The 20,232-nt window shown below is 34.7% G+C and overlaps 1 protein-coding gene across 28 annotated transcripts in view; it reads left to right on the plus strand.

The window, feature by feature from the left end:
• The window catches only part of birc6 (baculoviral IAP repeat containing 6), a 156,234-nt gene that overhangs the window by 6,333 nt on the left and 129,669 nt on the right, over positions 1-20,232 (plus strand). For all 28 annotated transcript variants that reach the window (XM_087290400.1, XM_087290404.1, XM_087290420.1 and 25 more), the window contains exons 2-5: positions 1,462-1,643; positions 11,410-11,547; positions 18,562-18,755; positions 19,924-20,035. In XM_087290400.1, the coding sequence (XP_087146526.1) occupies positions 1,462-1,643; positions 11,410-11,547; positions 18,562-18,755; positions 19,924-20,035 (626 nt within the window). The remainder of the gene's footprint in view (positions 1-1,461; positions 1,644-11,409; positions 11,548-18,561; positions 18,756-19,923; positions 20,036-20,232) is intronic.

Here is a 20,232-nt window from a genome sequence, read left to right on the forward strand (position 1 = left end):
AGTGAGCACCCTCTCGAAAAATAGGGAAATTTGGCAGGAGCACCATGTCTGTTTCTTGAGCAATATCACAACCGGGTGAAAAAAGAAAGTTGAGGAGAAATTGCTAATTCCCGTCAAAGCCAGGTAAGCAAATATGTACAATTTCTAACCCATTAAAAGCTTCTTTCTCGTTAATATAATATAGTTAATAACAAAATATATACTTGATTTTGGTTGTGAGACCTAGTTTGGACAAAGTTGTCTGCAATTCTTCCTGTTGTAAAGTCATACAATGTGAAACCCTGTCGCCGATTAATCTTGCAGTTGAAACAAAGCAGTGACAAAAATCGCTAGCACAGATAGTCATGCAGTGTGAAAACATCTGTGACACGACTACTTTGAAAATCATGCAGTCTGATCTCATCATTAATGTGACTGCTTCAATGGTCAAGCTCATGCAAATTTGTGTCAACGCGGTGTTTATTGATTATTCATATTAACCCTCTTTATGTAATAAACAAACAAGTTGAGAATCAAAAGACAAAAAAGTGAAACCATATATCAGAACCATACTGTTCTCAAAGTGACAGCGTACAATACTCCTGCTGCCGACTGTTTTTATCATATTGATCAAACAAAAGCAAAAAAAATCACTCACTGCTTTTGACTGAAGGACTTTTGTAGCTATAATTAAAGTTTTTTTTCTTACAGTGAAGAACGATGCTTAAAGCACAGCTTGCTTCAGGAAAGTAACTGTATATATACAGTTAAAGTCAGAATCATTAGCCTTTTTTCTCCCTCAATTTCTGTTTAACGGAAAAATCAATCCATTTCTAAGCATAATAGATTTAATAACTAATTTCTAATTAATAATTTCTTTTATCTTTGCTATGATGACAGTACAGAATATTTTATTACATATTTTTGAAGATACAAGCATTTAGCTTAAAGTGCGATTCAAAGGCTTTATCAGGGTAGGCAAGTCATTGTATAACAGTAGTTTCTTCTGCAGACAATTAAAAAAAATACTGCTTAAAGGGGAGAATAGTATTGAACTTAAAATATTTAAATCTGCTTTTATTCTTGCCAAAATAAAACAAGTAATACTTTCCCCAGAAGAAAAAATATTATAGAAAATACTGCAAAAAATTCCTTGCTCTGTTAAACATCATTCGGGAAATAAAAAAATGTATTATTCACAGGAGGGTGATTAATTTAGATTTTAACTTTATATTGTTTTGAATAATCGGGATTACAGTTATGGCCAAAATAATCGTGATTATGATTTTTCCAATAATCGAGCAGCCCTAATGTATATCCATTTTTCCTTGAAATAGTTATGAGTTGCTGATGTGGCAATAAAAATAAACAAATATGTTTGATCTGTATGTTTGTTGAACTAATGTAGAAAAGCTTCAGCCTTATGCATTAATGATCACTCAGCTTCTCTCCTTGTGTGTGTGTGTGTGTGTTCTGTGACAGCTAAACCTGGAGGCCGGGTGAGGTGTCAGTACTTCCCAGCTGTGGATAAGGTGCTGTTTGTGGACGATTATGCTGTTGGCTGCAGGAAGGACTTGAATGGGATCCTTCTTTTGGACACGGCTCTCCAGGCCCCCGTGTCCAAGCCAGAAGACATGGTCCAGCTGGAGCTGCCCGTCACTGAGGTAAGATACATGGCATATTGTGCATATTGATTTATTGTGTATAGCATTGCGATTGCGAGTTGGCTATGCTTTACCTGACCACTAACAGTAAATGGTTGTAGGTTGACCATCTCAGTACAAAGGTGAGCAATGGTGCATTTTAAGCAGCTTGGAATTATTTTCTTGTGTGCTCTTTTGTTTGATAGGATGATAAATATTTATTTCTGTGAAATCTAAGTATGCATTTTTATAATGTTAAATAGGACTAAATGTGTAATTTGAGTCTATCACTCCAGATGGTCAGTCTGACTTACAGCTGATAAATGTTGTCAGGGCTTTCATGTCACGGCTGGACTGCACATTGTATTTATTGGTAGGGGTGGGAATCGATATTACAGTGGTTCATCGCTATCACTTTTTGTGGCCTCGCAGTTTTACACATTTTTTTTCATACAATTTGACTTTTTTAAATATTTTAATCTTGACTGGCTGTAGACCACTTTCGATCAATCTCCTCCATGCCGTGTCTCCTGTACAGTACAGAATGCGTTCAACTTGACAATTTTACGTAAATCTTTGATCACTAGCAGTGTGATTCTGAAGCGCTGTACTATATGTTTTCAAGTTTACTCCTCATAATGCCGATGAAATGTTCTGCACCGTCAAAGGCAACTGCAGAAGCACCCAAAAGGCAGAGTAAGATGCTAAACATCACACAAAAGCTGAACTTCTGGACATGCTAAAGACAGTAATGCAGCTGTAGGTCACCATTGCGGAATAAATGAACGAAGATCCAATGGTTTTGATCATTTGTTTCATATACTGGACTTATTTTTCTACGAAGGTTTGAACTTTCAGAGTGTTTAAACGAGAGAAAAGTGTGAAAATCTTAATGCCTGTCTGAGAAAAGTGTATAAAGAGTGTAGTGTAGTTAAAGTTTACAGCTTCAAAACATCTGTAATAGTTGTAAAAAATGAAGCTGACTATTGCGGGCTATTTGTAGAAAGTAACTACCTCTTATTATGAGGGACTGTATTCTAAAATGATTCTCGACCTATGGTTTTTCCCTATTTCAGTCAAATACATCTTTTCAACTTTACGTTTAAACCAGAATTAAAGTTTGACAGTACTGCCATCTTAAAAGTAATTTGTTTTATAAACAAAGTTATTCAGGATGAACAAATGCTTGGAATTGCTTTTAGTTCAGAGCCAAGGAGAACCAGCCCTAAAACAAGATAGTTGTAGTAGTAATAGCAACAATTAAAAATTCTTAATTGTCTAAATTGCTTTAATTTGGCAGCATTTGAACACATTCTTGTCAATACCTGTTATTTTCAGTTTCTAGCTCGAGCCCCAGCAGACTTCCACTGTTGCAATCTATTTTATATACAGAATCATTAGAGAAGGAATTGCCCTTTTCCATAAAGATACGAATAAAGATTTTTTTTTTATATAAAGATACGTTCTTAAGATAACCTTTTCCTTCTGACACTTTAATTTGTTTAGAGCTTGATGGTAAAGCAAACATTTCAAGCAGAACATAAAAGCAAATGGCTGTGATGTCATTTTGGACAATGTTATTCTCCAAAAGGAGCTTGGCAAGAGAACTTGGTAGAATAATTTGCTTTGTTTGGGAAATTCTTTTGAACATGCTATTGGTGTGTGTGCTCTGAGGCTCTGCCGCCTTTGACTTGGAAATGATCTCTGATTAATTTCTTCTGTTCAGTGTTCAGATGTAAAAATGATGAACATTGTTGAGAGCTGGTGGAATTTAAAGTTATTTTGCTTAAAACCACTTTTTGTTGCGAGTATGTTGGGACTTTAAAGAGTTTACATGGTAAAACCTTGAGGTTAGGTTACCTGTTGAGAAGAAACCTCACAAATTAGGTGTCTCATTTGAAAATTTTTTACCAAATTCCTCTTGCACAATCTTCTCTATAGTTACACCATAATTCTTACACCATTTACTGCCTTTGCATATTTTGCAAAAGCTTCCAATATTGGCTCTGACTGCTGTAAGTGAAGATGAATTTCCATCATAGTCTAATGTTGGCTGAACACCATTTGGCTTCGCCTGCCTGCTACAGTAGCCACACCCCAACGTCTCACTATTGGTTGACTTGGGAAGCGTTGGACTGATTTGTATGGGCCACTCCTTTGGATTGTGAATTGCACTGTTTACTGATTTGGGGGGAGATAATCTTCATGAATGGTTATTATAGTTATTGTAGTCAGTCAACTATAAAGTGGTTAAAGAGAATGTAAATGATTTTCTTTTTTTTTTTTTTTTATATAGAAAACATTTCTTGTATAAAAAAAAAATCTCATATTTATTTCAAAGCCATGCTATCTTAAAGTTCTCATGAAGTGCTTTGAAATGTTTTTTTTTTCGTTCGATATTTTAAGTAATCTGAAACAGGGTGGGACATAGAGTAGCGCCTACTTTTGTTTGTTACCACCGAGAGTGGTTAAGCTCAGGTGCATCAAAAGCAAAGCAAATGAGAAGCATCTTAAGCATTTAATATGTCAAAATTTGATTAGAAACTATGAGGAAACTTTTGTATGAGGTGGAATCAAAAAAAGTATTCCATTAAGGCGGAAGTGACAAACTGCTGGCTTTGGATTGTTTTATCTTCTCTAAACGTTAATTTTGTCTGTTTTGGAGGACACAAGATATCCTCAAAAGAGGCCTGTTGTGCAGTAAGCATATTCATAAGGTTTTTAAGCACAATTGTGTTGCAACAGTCTGTGAATATAATCAGGTTCTAATGGTAAGCATTTATTTATTAAGTTTTTTATAATTACACTTCATAAAAACAGTCTGCAGCAATTCTCTGACATTTCCTCTCTGTAAATGTCATCAGGGAGGGAAAGTCCCACTCATTAGTGTTGATTTCTCCCTCATTAGCATTGGAGGTTAGTGTTGTTTTTGAATCTGTAACTAAGCTGACACATAGGCATTTGCAGCTCCGCCCCCTTTTGAAAGGACAGCTGGGAGCACAATGTCATTTGAATTTAAAGTGACAGTCATTAAAATGGCACAATTAAGTTCAAAGCCTTAAATGGTGCAGTTTTAAAAACTCAAAAAATATTTGTGGGGTATTTTGAGCTAAAACTGAAATTGAAACCTCACTTCACATCTTGTAAAAGGGGGATAATAGGTCCACTTTAAAACATACTGATACTAAAACCTAAAAAACTTTTTAAATTTCACAGGACCTTTTACATATTCATCATGACTGTCATTGAGGTGCATGTGTAAGCACAGGTCACACAGGTCAGACTTGTCCTGTCATCAGTGTGGTGTAGTCTGACATATAACACACATTACATTGGTTCATCCATCACTGAACGGCATGAATTATTGTTAAGGACTCTCTTAACACGAGGTGTACATTACAATGCTGCAAAATACTAGTTGTTTGAGAGCGCCTGTTGATATAGTGATCGCATAACCAGTCTGACAAAGAGTGCTATGCAGACAAACTGGTTCATTGTGTCTTAGGACACTCTGAAAACAAAACTCCTGGCTCTCACCACTCCCTGTCCACATATGCTGATGTGTAAGAACCAGTGAATCACATAGGCACACAAATAATGATGGACACACTAACCCAAGATAAGTTAAGACTCAAATAGTCTGTATTTGATGCAAAAATAAAATTATTTAAATAAAATATTTAATTATGTGCTGTTTTTTTTTAGTGTTTGACATAATATTACATGGTGATTAATAAGGCATGTTTGATTTCTCCTTTAGGTTGTAAAGTTGGATACAGTTATGGATGTTGATTATGCTTTATGGTCGATTTGTCATGCGTTTTGATGTCCAATTTGGGTTGCGCTAAACAAGATTTATCAGACTGCTAATAATACTTCAGCATTCAGGCTCATGTGTGTCTACCCCTTGAGTCAAACGTATTTGTCAGCCTTATGCTAGATTATATCTTGTCCACTTATTAGTTCTGTAGAATTTGGCTAGTAACAGACCCCTTGCATTGTTTAAATGTTTTTGTAAAATAAATTTAATTACATATTTTAATTTAGTTTTTTTATTATTATATGTACACAACATCATTGCTAAATCAATATTTATACTATAAAAATATATTTAATTTTGGTAAAAATTTTTTACCAAATCAGCAACGTAGAATGAGTTTGACGTTATTAACATTAGTAGTGTAACATCACAAATGTCACGGTTTGGATCACATTATTGTCATAAAAAGGAGGAGACAAATGACATTTGCTTTCCATTTGTTAAAAAAAACAGTACTGCAAGACACTTTTGGTTTTAACAAACAGAACTTAAAATCTGTATTTCTTTAAAAAAGTTAAATGAAATAATCAGCTGAATAAAAATAAATTGTAAAAAATTTAGTGCTGTAAAAAAAATCCACTGTTGCTGATGACGCTAAATGTAGAAATCTAACATTATTAGTTGTACAACCCATATTTATATTTTGTCTCATTTTCAGTTAATTATTCAGTTATTCACTCATAAAACTTCATGTTTCATTGCTAGATGGATCATTTTGAAGAATTATTTAGTGTCATATTTTGATGGCTGGTTATTGGTTAAATAATGCAATTGTTGCCTTCTATTTTTGAGCGTCGTTAAATGCACATCATCGTGATTTTAATCTTAACATAAGCATCAGTGGTTTTATCTAAACTATAAACTGTTATACTAGTACTTTTTGTTATTTGACTGTTTTGTAACTTCCTAACTAACTCAAAAACTAAAGACTGAATCTCTTGATTTTTAAGTTTTTTAAATGTAGATTTTAATGCAGCGATTCGAAGGATTAATAAACGAATGTAAATCACCTTCATTTATAATTTGTTACGTGAGTGTTGAGATCCTGATCTTTTAATGATTATTCGTGCCGCTTACACTGAATGGATTAATGTAGACTAAACAAGTAGTGACAGAAAACACCTTTAATGAACAGGAAAGCCTAAATGCTTTCATACATGTGATTTGAATGATGCGAGAGGCGATCTCTCTGTGATTGTTACAAATTTAGGATTAATCTGCAGGTTACGTATGTTCTAAACCGTGGATTCTTATCCGAATCACTGATCAGTTATGATCTGTTGCACCCCTATAAACTGTAGATGACGGATATAAAAATACAATACTTAACTTTTCTATGAATAAATTAATAATATCTTGGTAAGCATTAAAAGCAATCTGAAAGACATCTGAATGAGCTTTTTAGATCAGCATTTAAAAACCCACAGTGGCCAAACACTAACTTTAATTTATCTGTTGTCTGTGTTGCTTTTTTATGGAGACCAGAAATAAACATCAAACAGTGATACAAGTAGCATTCTTCCAATGCTGGGAATCCAGTTTTGATCTACTTGTGCGTTTCTCTGAGATTTTATTTCCTTAAACACAATAGAGGCCATTGATATCAAAACATACTTCTTCAGGCAATGAGCTGGTCCTTATGGGAGAAAATCTGTTCAGCTAGGGTCACATGAGTTAACTTGGGAGTTCCCTAGTACTAGACTGAAGTGCCTGAGTCATGTTACTCAAATTATTGTTGTCCAGAATGGCCATTCATAAAGTGCACTATGAAATGTGAGAACTGAAGCGTAAACATGAGTCATCACATTGTTGGAAGCAGATATGTCCATAGGTAAGGGATAATGTATATTTAAGCTGTTCTTCTTGCAGAATAAATCCTAACATATCAGTTGTACAACACTAAATGTCCGTGTTGTACGAAAACAAATGTCTAGATGTACATAAAAAGTAAACTACAAAAAAAAAAAACAACGATTAGACAAAACACTAGTTCTAGTTTTTTACAAGTTAAAATACTAATTCTATAATTAAAAGAAAAATGTCTGATTGCAGCCTACACTTGTGACTTATACAGTCACCAAATTGCACTAAACTATCAAGAAAAGCATTGTTTCCCCAAGAGCTGTATAATAAATGTTTTAAATGGCATAATTTATCATCATAATAATTTTTTTTTACTGAATCAGTATTGTAAAATAGATAAGACAGAGATTGTTAAATAGTCAATTTTTATTGGGTCTTTTTAAGCTCTAGGACAGTGTTTTGCTTCTGTAGTATGAGTTTGGCACACATAAATAGTCAGAAACATCTCTAGGTGGAACCAAAAGATTTTTTTTTTTATGTTCTTTCTGCTGATGTGCTTTTTATTCAGATTCAAATTAGAGGACTCGGCCTTTTTGTAACTAACAATAAAATGTTGAAGGTAAAAAAAAAAAAGACTAACCAAGCAGTTTATACAGCCGACCACAGGTGTTTATGGGGTCTAAAACATTTGGACTAGTCCCCTTTCTACCACTTCCAGAGATAATCAAAAATACATTTTATTGGATTGCTATCATGCACATAAAATGCATTCAAACCGACACAGAATACCCCTTTAACCGGTGGTGGGCAATTGATTTTTCCATTTAGAAAATTGACACTGGGTCATTTTAGAGGACCGAACCAATACTGTTAATATACGTTTTCCAAAAAAAAAAAAGAAAAAAGAAAAAAATATATGCAAAACAATTTAATGAGACTATAAGATGCAGAGCACAGAATTTTACAGCATAGTAGCTACAGCACACAAATAATAATCACAGAGAGCGTATCTGTATCTGATTTTGTTAAATCGCTTGTCTGAGGTAATTGATCTACCGTTATTACTGTGTACATTCCGTACAAATTGGGAAGCTGACTGGTTGGTTCTTGTCACATGATTCTTGCTAAAAAGTAAAACAGTATGATGCCAGAGCTAAATTTACTAGATTTGCTGCTCCACTATATTAGTTTACAGAGAATCTTCACTTGCGCATGCAACAAGCTAGGAGAATGACAACACAGGAAGTACCTTCATGCATATCTCTCAAAAAAATGTAAATTCACATGATAATGACATAGACTGCACAATCTTTGATTGGTTGGCTTGGTAGTGTTGGCAACTGTAGGCGGAGCTAAGAGCCATATAAAAGGAGAGAACCCAGTGGCCAGTCACTTTTGTTTTGTTTAGTTTGATTTAAGTTGATGAGCATTTGGTGTTTTCCCCCCCTTTTTTTCTTGAATGAGTGCTTGTTTTAGATAGTGCTACGGTAGCATTGCACACATTTCAGATGAAAGCCTGAAACACTGGCAAAGATACTTGACAGAGTGGAACATAGAAAACCCATTGACTAATAGCATTTCAGAAGTGTTGTTGCGAGAGCAACATAGACAGAAGGCAGAAGTATAAATCACAGGAGCGTGGGCTGCATGCAAGGTGTTCACCGTGGGGTACGGCAAACACTTGACGCAAGAGGATAAATCAGGCTTAATTGTATTGAAATGACAACCTCTCATTTTATTGATGTAAAGTTCATTACATAGCTATGTATTATGGACAGTAATGCTTACTGTAGTAGACAGACATCATCATCGCTCCTATGTAGGCATGGGACAATAACTGGTTCAAGGTTTACTGTGGTTTGTTAAAAACAATTCATGTTTTTAAAAAAAAAAATTTATTTGACGTTTTTATTCAGGTTTTTAGGGCAAGAGTATCTCCAACAGAAAATCTTCATATCAAAAGCTACTGGTCAGACCACAATTCAGCAAAAATTTGAAAAGCAAATAACTTCCAGTATACACAAACATAAAAGCATGCTGTAGACCTGAACACTTCAGTGGCTTGCTTTATATTAAAAAAAGAAGGATATCCAAAGATGTCTGAGCAGGATGTTTTCACAGCTCTTGTTTGAAAAAATAGTCAGTAAAAGTGGCTGAGTAAAGCTTTGTTTAGGTGGGAGTGTCCAGTGTCCAAAGAGGGAAGGGTTTGCATGAAAAGGGGTGTTTCATTACATGCACTACAGCGGCAACACAAACACAGATAGAGATATCTCACTGTCTGAGATAGACAGTAGCTGTGTCCCAAATCGCATACTTATGCACTATTCTACGCCATTTTGTAGTATAAATAGTGTAAGTAGTGTGTTCACACTGAAAACTCTAAAAATAATAAGTGGACTTTAATTATCCGGATGATGCACTCATTCAGCCGCTAAAATGAAGTGTGGAATGATGGACACTTCACGCACTCAACGACCGCAGGTTTGCTCACGTAGCAGAAGGGACACATGTTGAATAACTTTATTTATTTTGGAGTGTGAAAGCAAAATTCTCCTACGAGAGTGATTATAGCGCCTCCCGATGGTGAATGCGGTTATACTCACAGCAGGTGTTATTCGATAAGTCGGTCGTTTATTTCACTGATTTGGCAACCGTCTAACGTCATCAGGGAAACGGTTTGAATTTCCTTTTAGTAAAAAAACATTAGTGTGCCATTTGGGACGACACTACATACATATACTATCCTGTTGAGTGTGTAAGTGCATAAGTACATAGTGCATGAGTGCATAGTGTATAGTGTGCCATTTGGGACGCAGCTAGTGAGTCGGAGAGCAGCAGGTCTGAGAGCTGTGTGGAAGTGGAGGATTTTCAGTCTATAATATTGTAGTGATATTTCTGTAAACTTAGTAACTAAATCATTTTGATTAAGTTATGTCTTTAAAAGCAGAAAGACTACTACTGCTGATAATACTACCTAACTTTGCCATCTGAATAAACATGAACAAAGAACATTGATCACACACTTACCAAATCTTTAGAGACGGGACAATATACACCAACTGGAACCGAGTTTTTTTTAAAAAGAAGACAAGTGGCAAATCTGGATTTCACCATTTCCACATTCGAAAAGCTCTCTGGTTCTAAATGTTACTTACAAACTTGCAACACATTTATAAACAACACCGATGACCCATGTCTTTGAACAATTCTTTAACTACTTGTTTGAATTACGGTTGGCAACGCAACGTGGCTTCTCTCTGAACACTGTAACAGGTAAAAAGAGTCTTCGAAACTATATCATGCATATTAATGAAGTTGCATCCCGTTCACAGTAGTGCACGCTGTTTGGTTCGATTCAAGTCTTTCTTATGACTTAATGAACAGGTGTGCTAAAAACTCAATGATGTCACTTTGTAACGGCTGGTACAAACAGCCAATCTCCACGCTGGAATTTACACAATGATCTCATTGCCATGATGTACCTTCAAAATTTATTTTTAAACCGGAAGAACAAATTTGCTCGACTATGCAAAAACATCCAATTTATACTTTTTTTGGTGAAATATATGCATCATAATAGTGTTTTTAGCAATGTTTGATGTCTGTCAACATCCCAAAAAATGCATTTTGGTGTTTTGTGACCCTTTAAGTTGTAAAGAAGTCAGTGTTATTGAAACTATTGAAGACAGCAGAAGTCAATCAATCTTCTTTTTAATTATGTAGTCTAACATGTTTACTGTTCCAAAATATTTTAAAAGTTTCTTAACTTGAAATATATTGTATTCAATAAGAAAAAAGATTGTTGTTTTTTACCCAGACATTAAAAAAGAACATATTTTAGAGCAGTAATCACCATTACATATTATAAATACTATTATACTGTTTTTGTACTGTTTTTTTCTGTTATCAAACTCTCAGACTCTTATACCGCCCCATCCCTACTATACAACTGGTCCTTTTAGATCAGATATCCACTATATATTCTAATATCCAATTGAGGAAATACAGAAATGATGTGGTGCAATTGGATTGAGTGTGATGTTCAACACTATTCCTATGAGTTCTCTGCTTTGTGTTTAGATGAATGGCTTGCACATCTATATTGTGTCTGAAATTTAAAAGGCGGTAACCATGAAATAAAATGTTCCTCTTATATTCCGGTAGGCCCAGCAGATGCTGTATGCATGCATGGAGAAGGTGGATGTTTCAAACACAGAGGGCTACGACCTGTTTCTCACCCAGCTAAAAGAAGGCCTGGAGAATACCTCACATGAGACAGCAGCCAATCACAAAGTGGCAAAGGTGAGTCCAATGGGAAGACGGATGAGTCATCTCAACTCTTCTTATCATTAAAAGCTTTTTGGAATTGCAGAGTTGTACGAGAAGTACAAAGTGTAGGAAATATAAATAGCCTAATGAATAATCAGCCTAGCTTACTAAAGGTCAAACACACCTTTTTTTTTTTTTTTCTCTCACTGTTTAGAGTCAAAATTGTGCTTTTTTTTTGGTTCTCATAATTATCTTTTCATGATCTTTGCATTAGCTGCGTTATGGTAACAGTTTACAGTTAAACTTAGTCAAATCAAAACTGACAGTATATCACAAATGAAATGCATCACAATTTTGAACTTGTTTTATTATATTGTTTTTTGGGTGATTGACTGTGTCACTATATGAATTGAATTCTCACATTACAAATTTAAAACCTAACATTTGGATTACTATTTGGAACTTTGTTTCACAAATACCGGTTTTCCTCTTAAGCTGAAATGGGCTTTCATATTGACCATTTTGAGGGATGTAAACTAAAACAATGGTCACAATGCATTTTCCATTTTCCATTTTTTATTTAATATTAATAAGTTTTGCTTATAATGCTCTTTTCTCTGACTCAGAATAAAAAAAAAACACAATAGAGAAACATAAAATATTAAAACACAGATAATTAAAAATGACAAAAACTCATAGATTAAAAGCAATACTAAATAAAAAAGTGAGTTTTAAGTAATTTCTTAAGACAGTCCAGGGAAGTGGCCCTCCTGATGTTTGTTGGTAGAGCATTCCATAATTTGGGTGCATGGTAAGAGAATGTCCTACCTCCTATTGTGCTGAGTTTGCAACGAGACGGAAACAAAGTAATACCCGAAGCAGAGTGCAAACAGCTGGAAGAAGAAGATACAGACACCAAAACATAAATATAATTGGGAACTGAATCACAAACTTCTTTATATGTTAAAATCAAGGATTTAAAACAATGCATGACTTAACGGGTAGACAGTGTAGCTGTTGAAGTACAGGGTTAATGTGAGAATTAGACGACGTATCAACACACGTGTAACTGAATTTTGAATATATTTTAATGTCCTAAGAGAATTGGCTGGCAAACACCCAAACAGAGAATTACAAAAATCTAAATGAGGCGTGATAAAGGGATGGGCTGCGATATTTTGTAGGTGAAAAAAGCAGTACTTTTTAAGTGTTTAAAATGGGGTTTTAAAGTAAGTTGAGCATCAAAAAGTACACCAAGATTACGCACCTGCGTTGAAGGTCAGAATATGACCCATTTCCTCTGAGTGGTATATTATGGTTCAGGACGCTTTTGCGGCCATTTTCACTGTCAAAAGGTACCAAAAAGCGAACCATACTGTACCCCCTTTTTTTGGTACCCTTTCCAAACGGTAGCATAACAAAAGGGTACCAAAAGGCTAAGCAAGACATGCTACTGAACGATATTGGTTTACAGAGACACATCACTAGCTCTTGCACAACCCAGAAGCATGAAGACAGAGGCAGCAACATTTTTATATACACAGCGAGACATTACACCATAAAAATATATACATATATTAAAAAGCCATGGTCGACCCGAACTTAAACAAATCTTATAGTCGTCTTGATGAACAGCCACAAAGTCAAGAAGAAGAGCGAAATCTACCCTGTGCCCTGTTTTTGTTTACAAGGCCATCTAAAGCGTGAGCAGTTTCGCTTTCTCGCTTACTATATTTGAAATAATGAACTTCTTGAGCTGATGATAATAACATGCGCGTAATTATTGAAGTGCTTCTGACATCTGATCCTTTCAGAAACGGAAAAACGCAAGAGTGAATCATGACAAAACAAAGGCGAAGCCCAAAAAACAAATAACCAAAAAAATCCTTTAAACAACTTAAAACATGAACAAACAGCCATGTTTAACTATTATCATCTCTTTTTGGACTATTATGAAATGGGAATGGTGGAATGGCTTTCTAACATGAGGTTACATGTGCTGGTAAGGATTAAAGATACAGATGAGAGGTTTACACTGACTGTGGGCTATATGCTGCGTCCTTTTTTTGAACCCAAATAAGGACTAAATGTATGCTGTGTGTAGTTTTTCTTTAATTGGTAACATATTAGAGACTAAGAGTCTGTATGTGTTCATTTATGTTGCATTTATTTATTGTATATAACAGTTATAATCAAATCATGTTCATAGAAAGGTTAGTAATGAACAATTATATACCAGTATTTATTTTTGCTTCTCATGATATGTGAGTGACCAGCTTTACTTTGCCATTTCTTTGAGCAAGATTGGTCCCCTTATGGCAGTGGAAACACAAGCCAGATGAAGGTGACCCATACCGTACTGTACCACTCAGTGCAAACAGGCCAATAGAGACGCATTAACTGTTAAAGTAAAATTACTACACCTGTTAAGAGCAGATGTAGTGCCAATCAACTAAATCTCAGTTTTAGAGCTATTTAATTTGAGCTATTTTTGTTATATCCAGGCTTTAATTTTCACCAAGCAGACAGTAAGTGTCGATATTGAGGCAGATAGATTAGGAGTGGTACTAATATAGATCTGAATACAATTTTTTTTGTAAGATTTGTACAAGAGGCAACATATAAATGCTAAATAAAAGTTTTCCAAAACTGTTTTTATAGGGACTTCCCATAGATTGTTTTCATACTGTAATGATTTTACATTATGAAAAATGATAAATGATTTTCATACTGTACAAGCTGTATTTTCTATCCCCCTTCCACTAAATTCCAGCCCTCACAGGAAAAGCATTTTTAATTGGTTTTAATATAATAGCATTTTAAAATTGTTTTAATATAAATTACTTCTTTCTGTGTGATCTCTGAGCCATTTTTCTTATGGGGACCAAACATAAAATGTCCAAATAAAATCAAAATGTAATGTATTGCTATAATTGTGGGGGCATCCTTAATTGTGGTATCCCCATACACACACACACCCACGCGCACACACATTGTAGTATTGCCCATCTATTCATTATTGTGCAGTGCTGGGATTTGGCTTCATGTTTCAGGACTGCAGACCTTTGAGCGGCTACTTTTTCTTTTTTGAATTCGAGGACCCCATAAAATCAGATTAAAAGCTTTCCAGCACAGTGTGTGTGTGTGTGTGCACGCGGTGACATGTTTGCTGATGTAATGCAATCTGACTGTGTTTGTTTGTTAATAAGCAAGAATAGTTGAGTCATGTAGCTTTACAGCATATAGATTATTGATGAGGCTGGTCCTTCAAGTGGCTGATCTGTGCAGACTCACACACACAACGCTGCCGCAGAGCTCACTGGTGTATCAGTAGCCCTGCAGTAACAGGAGGATGATCAAAGACTCCCTCTAATGCACCTGTGCTGCTCAAGTCTGCCAGAGCTGAAGACATATTAATACTCCTTCAGTCTTTATACGCACTGTGCTGCTGACTGCTACTGTAAGGATGCAAAGAGATGACGCATGGATTTGGTGGGAATTTGTTTGTGAAGAGAGACAATATGCTTTAGATAAAAAAAAGATTTATTTATAGATAGTTTTCTGCCTTTTAGTATGATTGTCATAATAGTTTTGCTTCATTATAACAAAATGAAATAATTGAATAGATAAAATGTACCAGTCATGCATTTTGGACTGTTTGGCCCCATTGCTGGAACTGCTTGGGACCCCCAAATCACTAAATCCACCACTGCATGTAAGATGCGCTTAATAGTTCTTTCATACTTTTTTACTGATTAATATTTCAAGAATAAAAATTTAGTATTGCATTATTTAGAAATCATTTGTATTTAAGAGCAGATGGGTGTTTTTAAGATCATAAATAACGATCATATATAGTAAATGATCAATAAACTATTCAAATCAACATTTATATATTTGATTATTCAGGCATATAGTAATAGTTATTAGTTTCTGTTAATAAATGCTTTAATAACTCAACTTCATCCAGTTTTGTGACCCGATCTAAAGTGAGGACTATTTATGCTTCATTAATTCCTAATAAACGTCAAATGAACAATAGATCTTTGCGATCTTATCTAAAAAGTAAAATGACTGAAGTTTAAACAATGCCAAATAACAGGAATGTCTAATAATATTAAAATGGGATAAAACAACAATATAATAATTTAACAATGCATTGTTACAAAATTTCAATGTTATTTAGTGATGTTTTTAAACTGTACAGTAATTTGTTTTAGTTAAGATTGCAAAGATTTATTTTTCATTTGATTAGTTTCATTTGTGTCTTCAATTGAACAGAAATTAATAGAGCCGTTTATTTATTTATTTTTTTCCTGTTTAGAATATAACTGAGCCTTTAATTTTCATTTATGAGGGATTTTTAAAGCATAAATAGTCTTCATTTTAGATTAGGTTACAAAAATAAATGAAGTTTAAAAAGCTTTTATTAGCATACAAAGTAACTGTCACCGTATGCTTGATATTAAGATATAAATGTTAATTTGATTTTATAACAGATTTTGTACAAGGGCATACAAATAAATTCTTCTAAATGTATCAGTGAAAAGCAATACCAAAATTGCACAATAACGACAAAAGCAAAAGTCAACAAAAATATATTAAATAAGTATATTTAAAAATATAAACAAGCAAATAAAAAATGTGTATATAAATGTATATAAGAATAAAATCAGAATTATTAGCCCCTTTTTAAATTTTATTATTATTATTTTTTTTTTTTACATATTTCCCAAATGATGTTTAACAGAGCAAAGGAATTTTCATAGTAAGTCTAATAATATTTTTCCTTCTGGAAAAATCTTATTTGTTTTATTTTGGCTAAAATATATGAATAAAAGCTGTACAAAAGCTGACTTAAACTGTATATAATTAAATAAAATGATAAATAAAACGTTAAATATATAATGAATTAGGTTAGTAAAATCTAGGAAAAATATATAATACTTTGATTTGTCATTTTATTTCCTAATCTCTTTTTGTTACTTATTTCTGCTGCTTTCTGTCTTTTTTCCAATTCTCTCTCTCTCTCTGTCTCTCGTTCTCTTTGACATTCACTGTCCTTTAATCTTGGGCTGATCTTGAGCTCTCATTACTGCAGTCTCTGTATCAGATGCAAACACGTGTACAAAGAGCAGAGCTTTCTTTACTCTTGTGTGTATAGCATGTGCTGATCACATCTCTGTAATGAGAAAACAAGAGTATTGCTTATCACACTGGCAGTCTGCTGCCCCTTTTATTTGCATGGTGTGTTTACAGGAATCCCACATGAATGCTGATCTGGGATTCCCCATTTATACACAAATCATTCATTCAGATCTAGGGACAGAAACAATCCTAGGTCAGTGCTGTTTTATGAGGCTTTAACTAAATGGGCTTCTGCAGTTATTAATGACGACATGTTTCTCCCTTGCATCCTCCAAGCCATCAGCATATTACTGCAGTCCTGTTCATGCAGTTTTTCGCAGTGGACCACAGCATCAGCCCCATGTGCTAAAACGAAGCGCAGTGTTCCCTTGTGTAGTCATCCACACACCCTTTTTTTCCTCCTAATTTGGCCTACATCCAGTTTGCACTGCTGTAACAATGATGGTCAGCTTCAGTGATGGATTTCTCACTCAGCTCTCCATTGACCCCTATCAGAGCGCTGCGCTGGATTCTGGAACTTTCCTGGCTCTTGGAAAGAGTACAGATTTGGTATCAGGTTGTTTCATGTGTTGTTTGAACATCAGATGGGTTTCTGAAGTTTAAATGAGAGTGAAAGTTCAAATAACTCACTATGCATGTGAACAAGCTTGTTTAGACTTGCTCAGACATTTCAGTTTGGAAAAATACTTAGACACTTTGGTCTGAAAGGCAGCTAAGCTTGAAAAAAAATTATTAAAGGAGTGTACATTCACACTGCAGCCAGATGTGGCCCAAGTCTGATTTTGTGAACATACGTGGCTCATCTGTTTTTGTCATGACAGTGTAAACAGCACAAGCTGCATGAATTCTGATTATTTTAATTCTGATTTATACCGCTTTCTTATGTAGTATTAAATTTGTGAGCGGTTGTGTCTGGATCCATGCGACTTTTTATTATTTTTATTATTTTTACATAGACAAATGTATTATTTTATTGCCCTGGCATATACTACAAACATCCTCTTCAATATACTACAAACTCCTCTTACTGCTCATTTACCTTGAATGCAGTTTGGTCTGTCTTTGCTGTTTTCTGTAGCAAATGATCACACTGGTGTGATTGGGACTTTCAGGGTGTTGAGTGATCAGCTGCTAAATTCAAATCTGCTTTCCTGTGAGGGTTTGGACTGAGCCAGATAAAAATTGCGAAATTGTTATTATGGATCATAATGTATCAGTATTTTCAACTTAATAACACTCTTAATGTTTCAGGCATTGACATGCACACTAGTACTAGCAAAATCCCCATTTTGTAGATTCTAAAATACACCACTGTTGTCTGTGAAACTGTCAATAATAATAATATTAAACAAACTGTTTAATTTGTTCTGGGCGTAGTTTTCCTTGTCCAATTGTGGTTTAGGTTTGGACCATGAACACCACAATGGAAATCTGATCATATATTGGTGACACTTTACAATAAGGTTGTATTCGTTTTGGGGTGTATTTGGTTGTACAATGCACAATGCATGTTTACAGTATTTGTTCATGTTAGTTAATGTTACTTAATGATAATACAGTTATTCATTGTTAGTTTGTGTTAACTTATGGTGCATTAGCTTATGTTAACAAGCATAAATTGGATTTTAATAAGGCATTAGTAAATGTTGAACTATGATTAATAAATGCTGTATTGTTCAAAATTAGTAAATATATGAACTAATGAAACCTTATTGTAAAGTCTGACCCATATATTATATTATAATATAATACCACATTCAATACAAATGTGAACAGCTATAAAAAGTTATGATTTGAGCAATAAACCTTGCAGAAGGAATCTAGCCCAAGCTTTTGCAGGTATTAAACACTTTTCATGTTTTAATATTTGAACCATTAAAATGTTTGATCTCTTTCCAGTGGGCAACCGTGACCTTCCATCTCCCTCATCACGTGCTGAAGGTGGTAACGAATGCCATCGTGAACGAGCTGAAAAAGTTGAATCAGAATGTGGCAGCCTTATCGGTGGCCTCTTCAGTCATGGACAGACTCTCCTACCTCTTGCCAAGTGGCAGGCCAGAACTGGGTGTTGGACCCGGACGCTCTGTAGATAGGTAACTGCATGTCACATTTAACCTTTATGCAATCACAACAGATCAATGGTAGTTCAAAGGTGTTTGCCTAACTAGACAGAGCAAACTTTTCTAAAATGTTCAATTTTCCGTTTCAAACCCCAGAAACAAATTTATTTTGACCCATCTTTAAACCAGTACCAGTGTTGGGCAAGCTACTTGAAAAATATAGTGAGCTAAGCCATTAGCTACCCTCTGGGAAATGTAGCAAGCTAAGCTAAAAACTACTTGGCAAAAGTAGCTTAGCTACATCTAAGCTTTTTATGCAATTTTCATTTTCAAATCGAAGCAACTTAAATCCAAGTCAATCGTATCTTAGTGATCAATAAAACTGTCAATAAAACAAATGAGGCATAATTGTTCAGTTCCATTATTTACTGCAAATAAAATTTTACTAAACAGAAACAAAGTATAGCATATAACAGCAAACACACACAAAAAAACAATAAAATGAGGTGTCGCACATTAAAAATATTATAGTAATTTATAGTAAAGGAAAATATTTAGGAAATAATTATCATATTGTGTATATATATATTTACAATTCTTCATTAATGAATTATCCATCCATCCATCGTAAATTAATGGTATTGCATCTTAACATTTACTACTTGAGGCATGGTCACGAGGAATCCTGCTTCAGAAATAACTCTTCCACCTCGGTCATCTTTCCATCTAGCAATTTTCTCATGTTAGCCTAATTGGTTTGCTACGTCACTGACCAGAGCGAGAGGTGGCAGTAACGCACCAAAAAGTTTGTTGTCGACCACCATAAAACAGGAAGAAGAAATCTTCATTCTCAACATCATATGGATTTACTTTCATCGGCTTGACACCGGCCTTACTAGACACTGCCCAACACTGACAAGTACATCACTAAGATTTGTAGGATCGGTTTTGTGGCTTGTTTCAGTAAAAAAAAAAGTCTCTAGAAACTACCCAGACCAAACCCCCTGGTAATCGCTGTATTCACTGTGGTGTGTTTAATGTGTGCAAGCATGTTCCATCCTTTCTACAGAAAGTTTTTATTATATTAAATGGGAAGATGTGTACTGGTTTTTATGTCTGCATAAGTTTAGTTGTTTGGGCCACTTTACTACCAAATATTTGATTTGACTTAAGTGTGTGTGTGTGTGTGATTTATTTACAGGTCTTTGATGTATAGTGAAGCCAACCGGAGAGAAACATTCACATCATGGCCTCATTCTGGCTACAGGTGGGCTCAGCCTGATCCCATGGCCCAGGCAGGATTTTATCACCAGGTTTGTGTCATCCCTTATGGCTTTGATTCTTCTCTCCTTTCACCTTCTCAGGGTCTCTTTTCTTTTCAATTCATTTTCGGTTTCTTTTTTGCTGTGTAAATGAAGGCCACTGACTGAATTTAAAAAGCACAATTGTATCCCCATTTGAAAGTGAAATCAGGCCAACTGTGTTTAGAATGAAAGTAAAATATATTTTT

This window comes from Danio rerio, chromosome 17 (assembly GCF_052040795.2).
Source record: "Danio rerio strain M-AB ecotype USA chromosome 17, GRCz13ab, whole genome shotgun sequence".
Classification (NCBI taxonomy): Eukaryota; Metazoa; Chordata; class Actinopteri; order Cypriniformes; family Danionidae; genus Danio; species Danio rerio.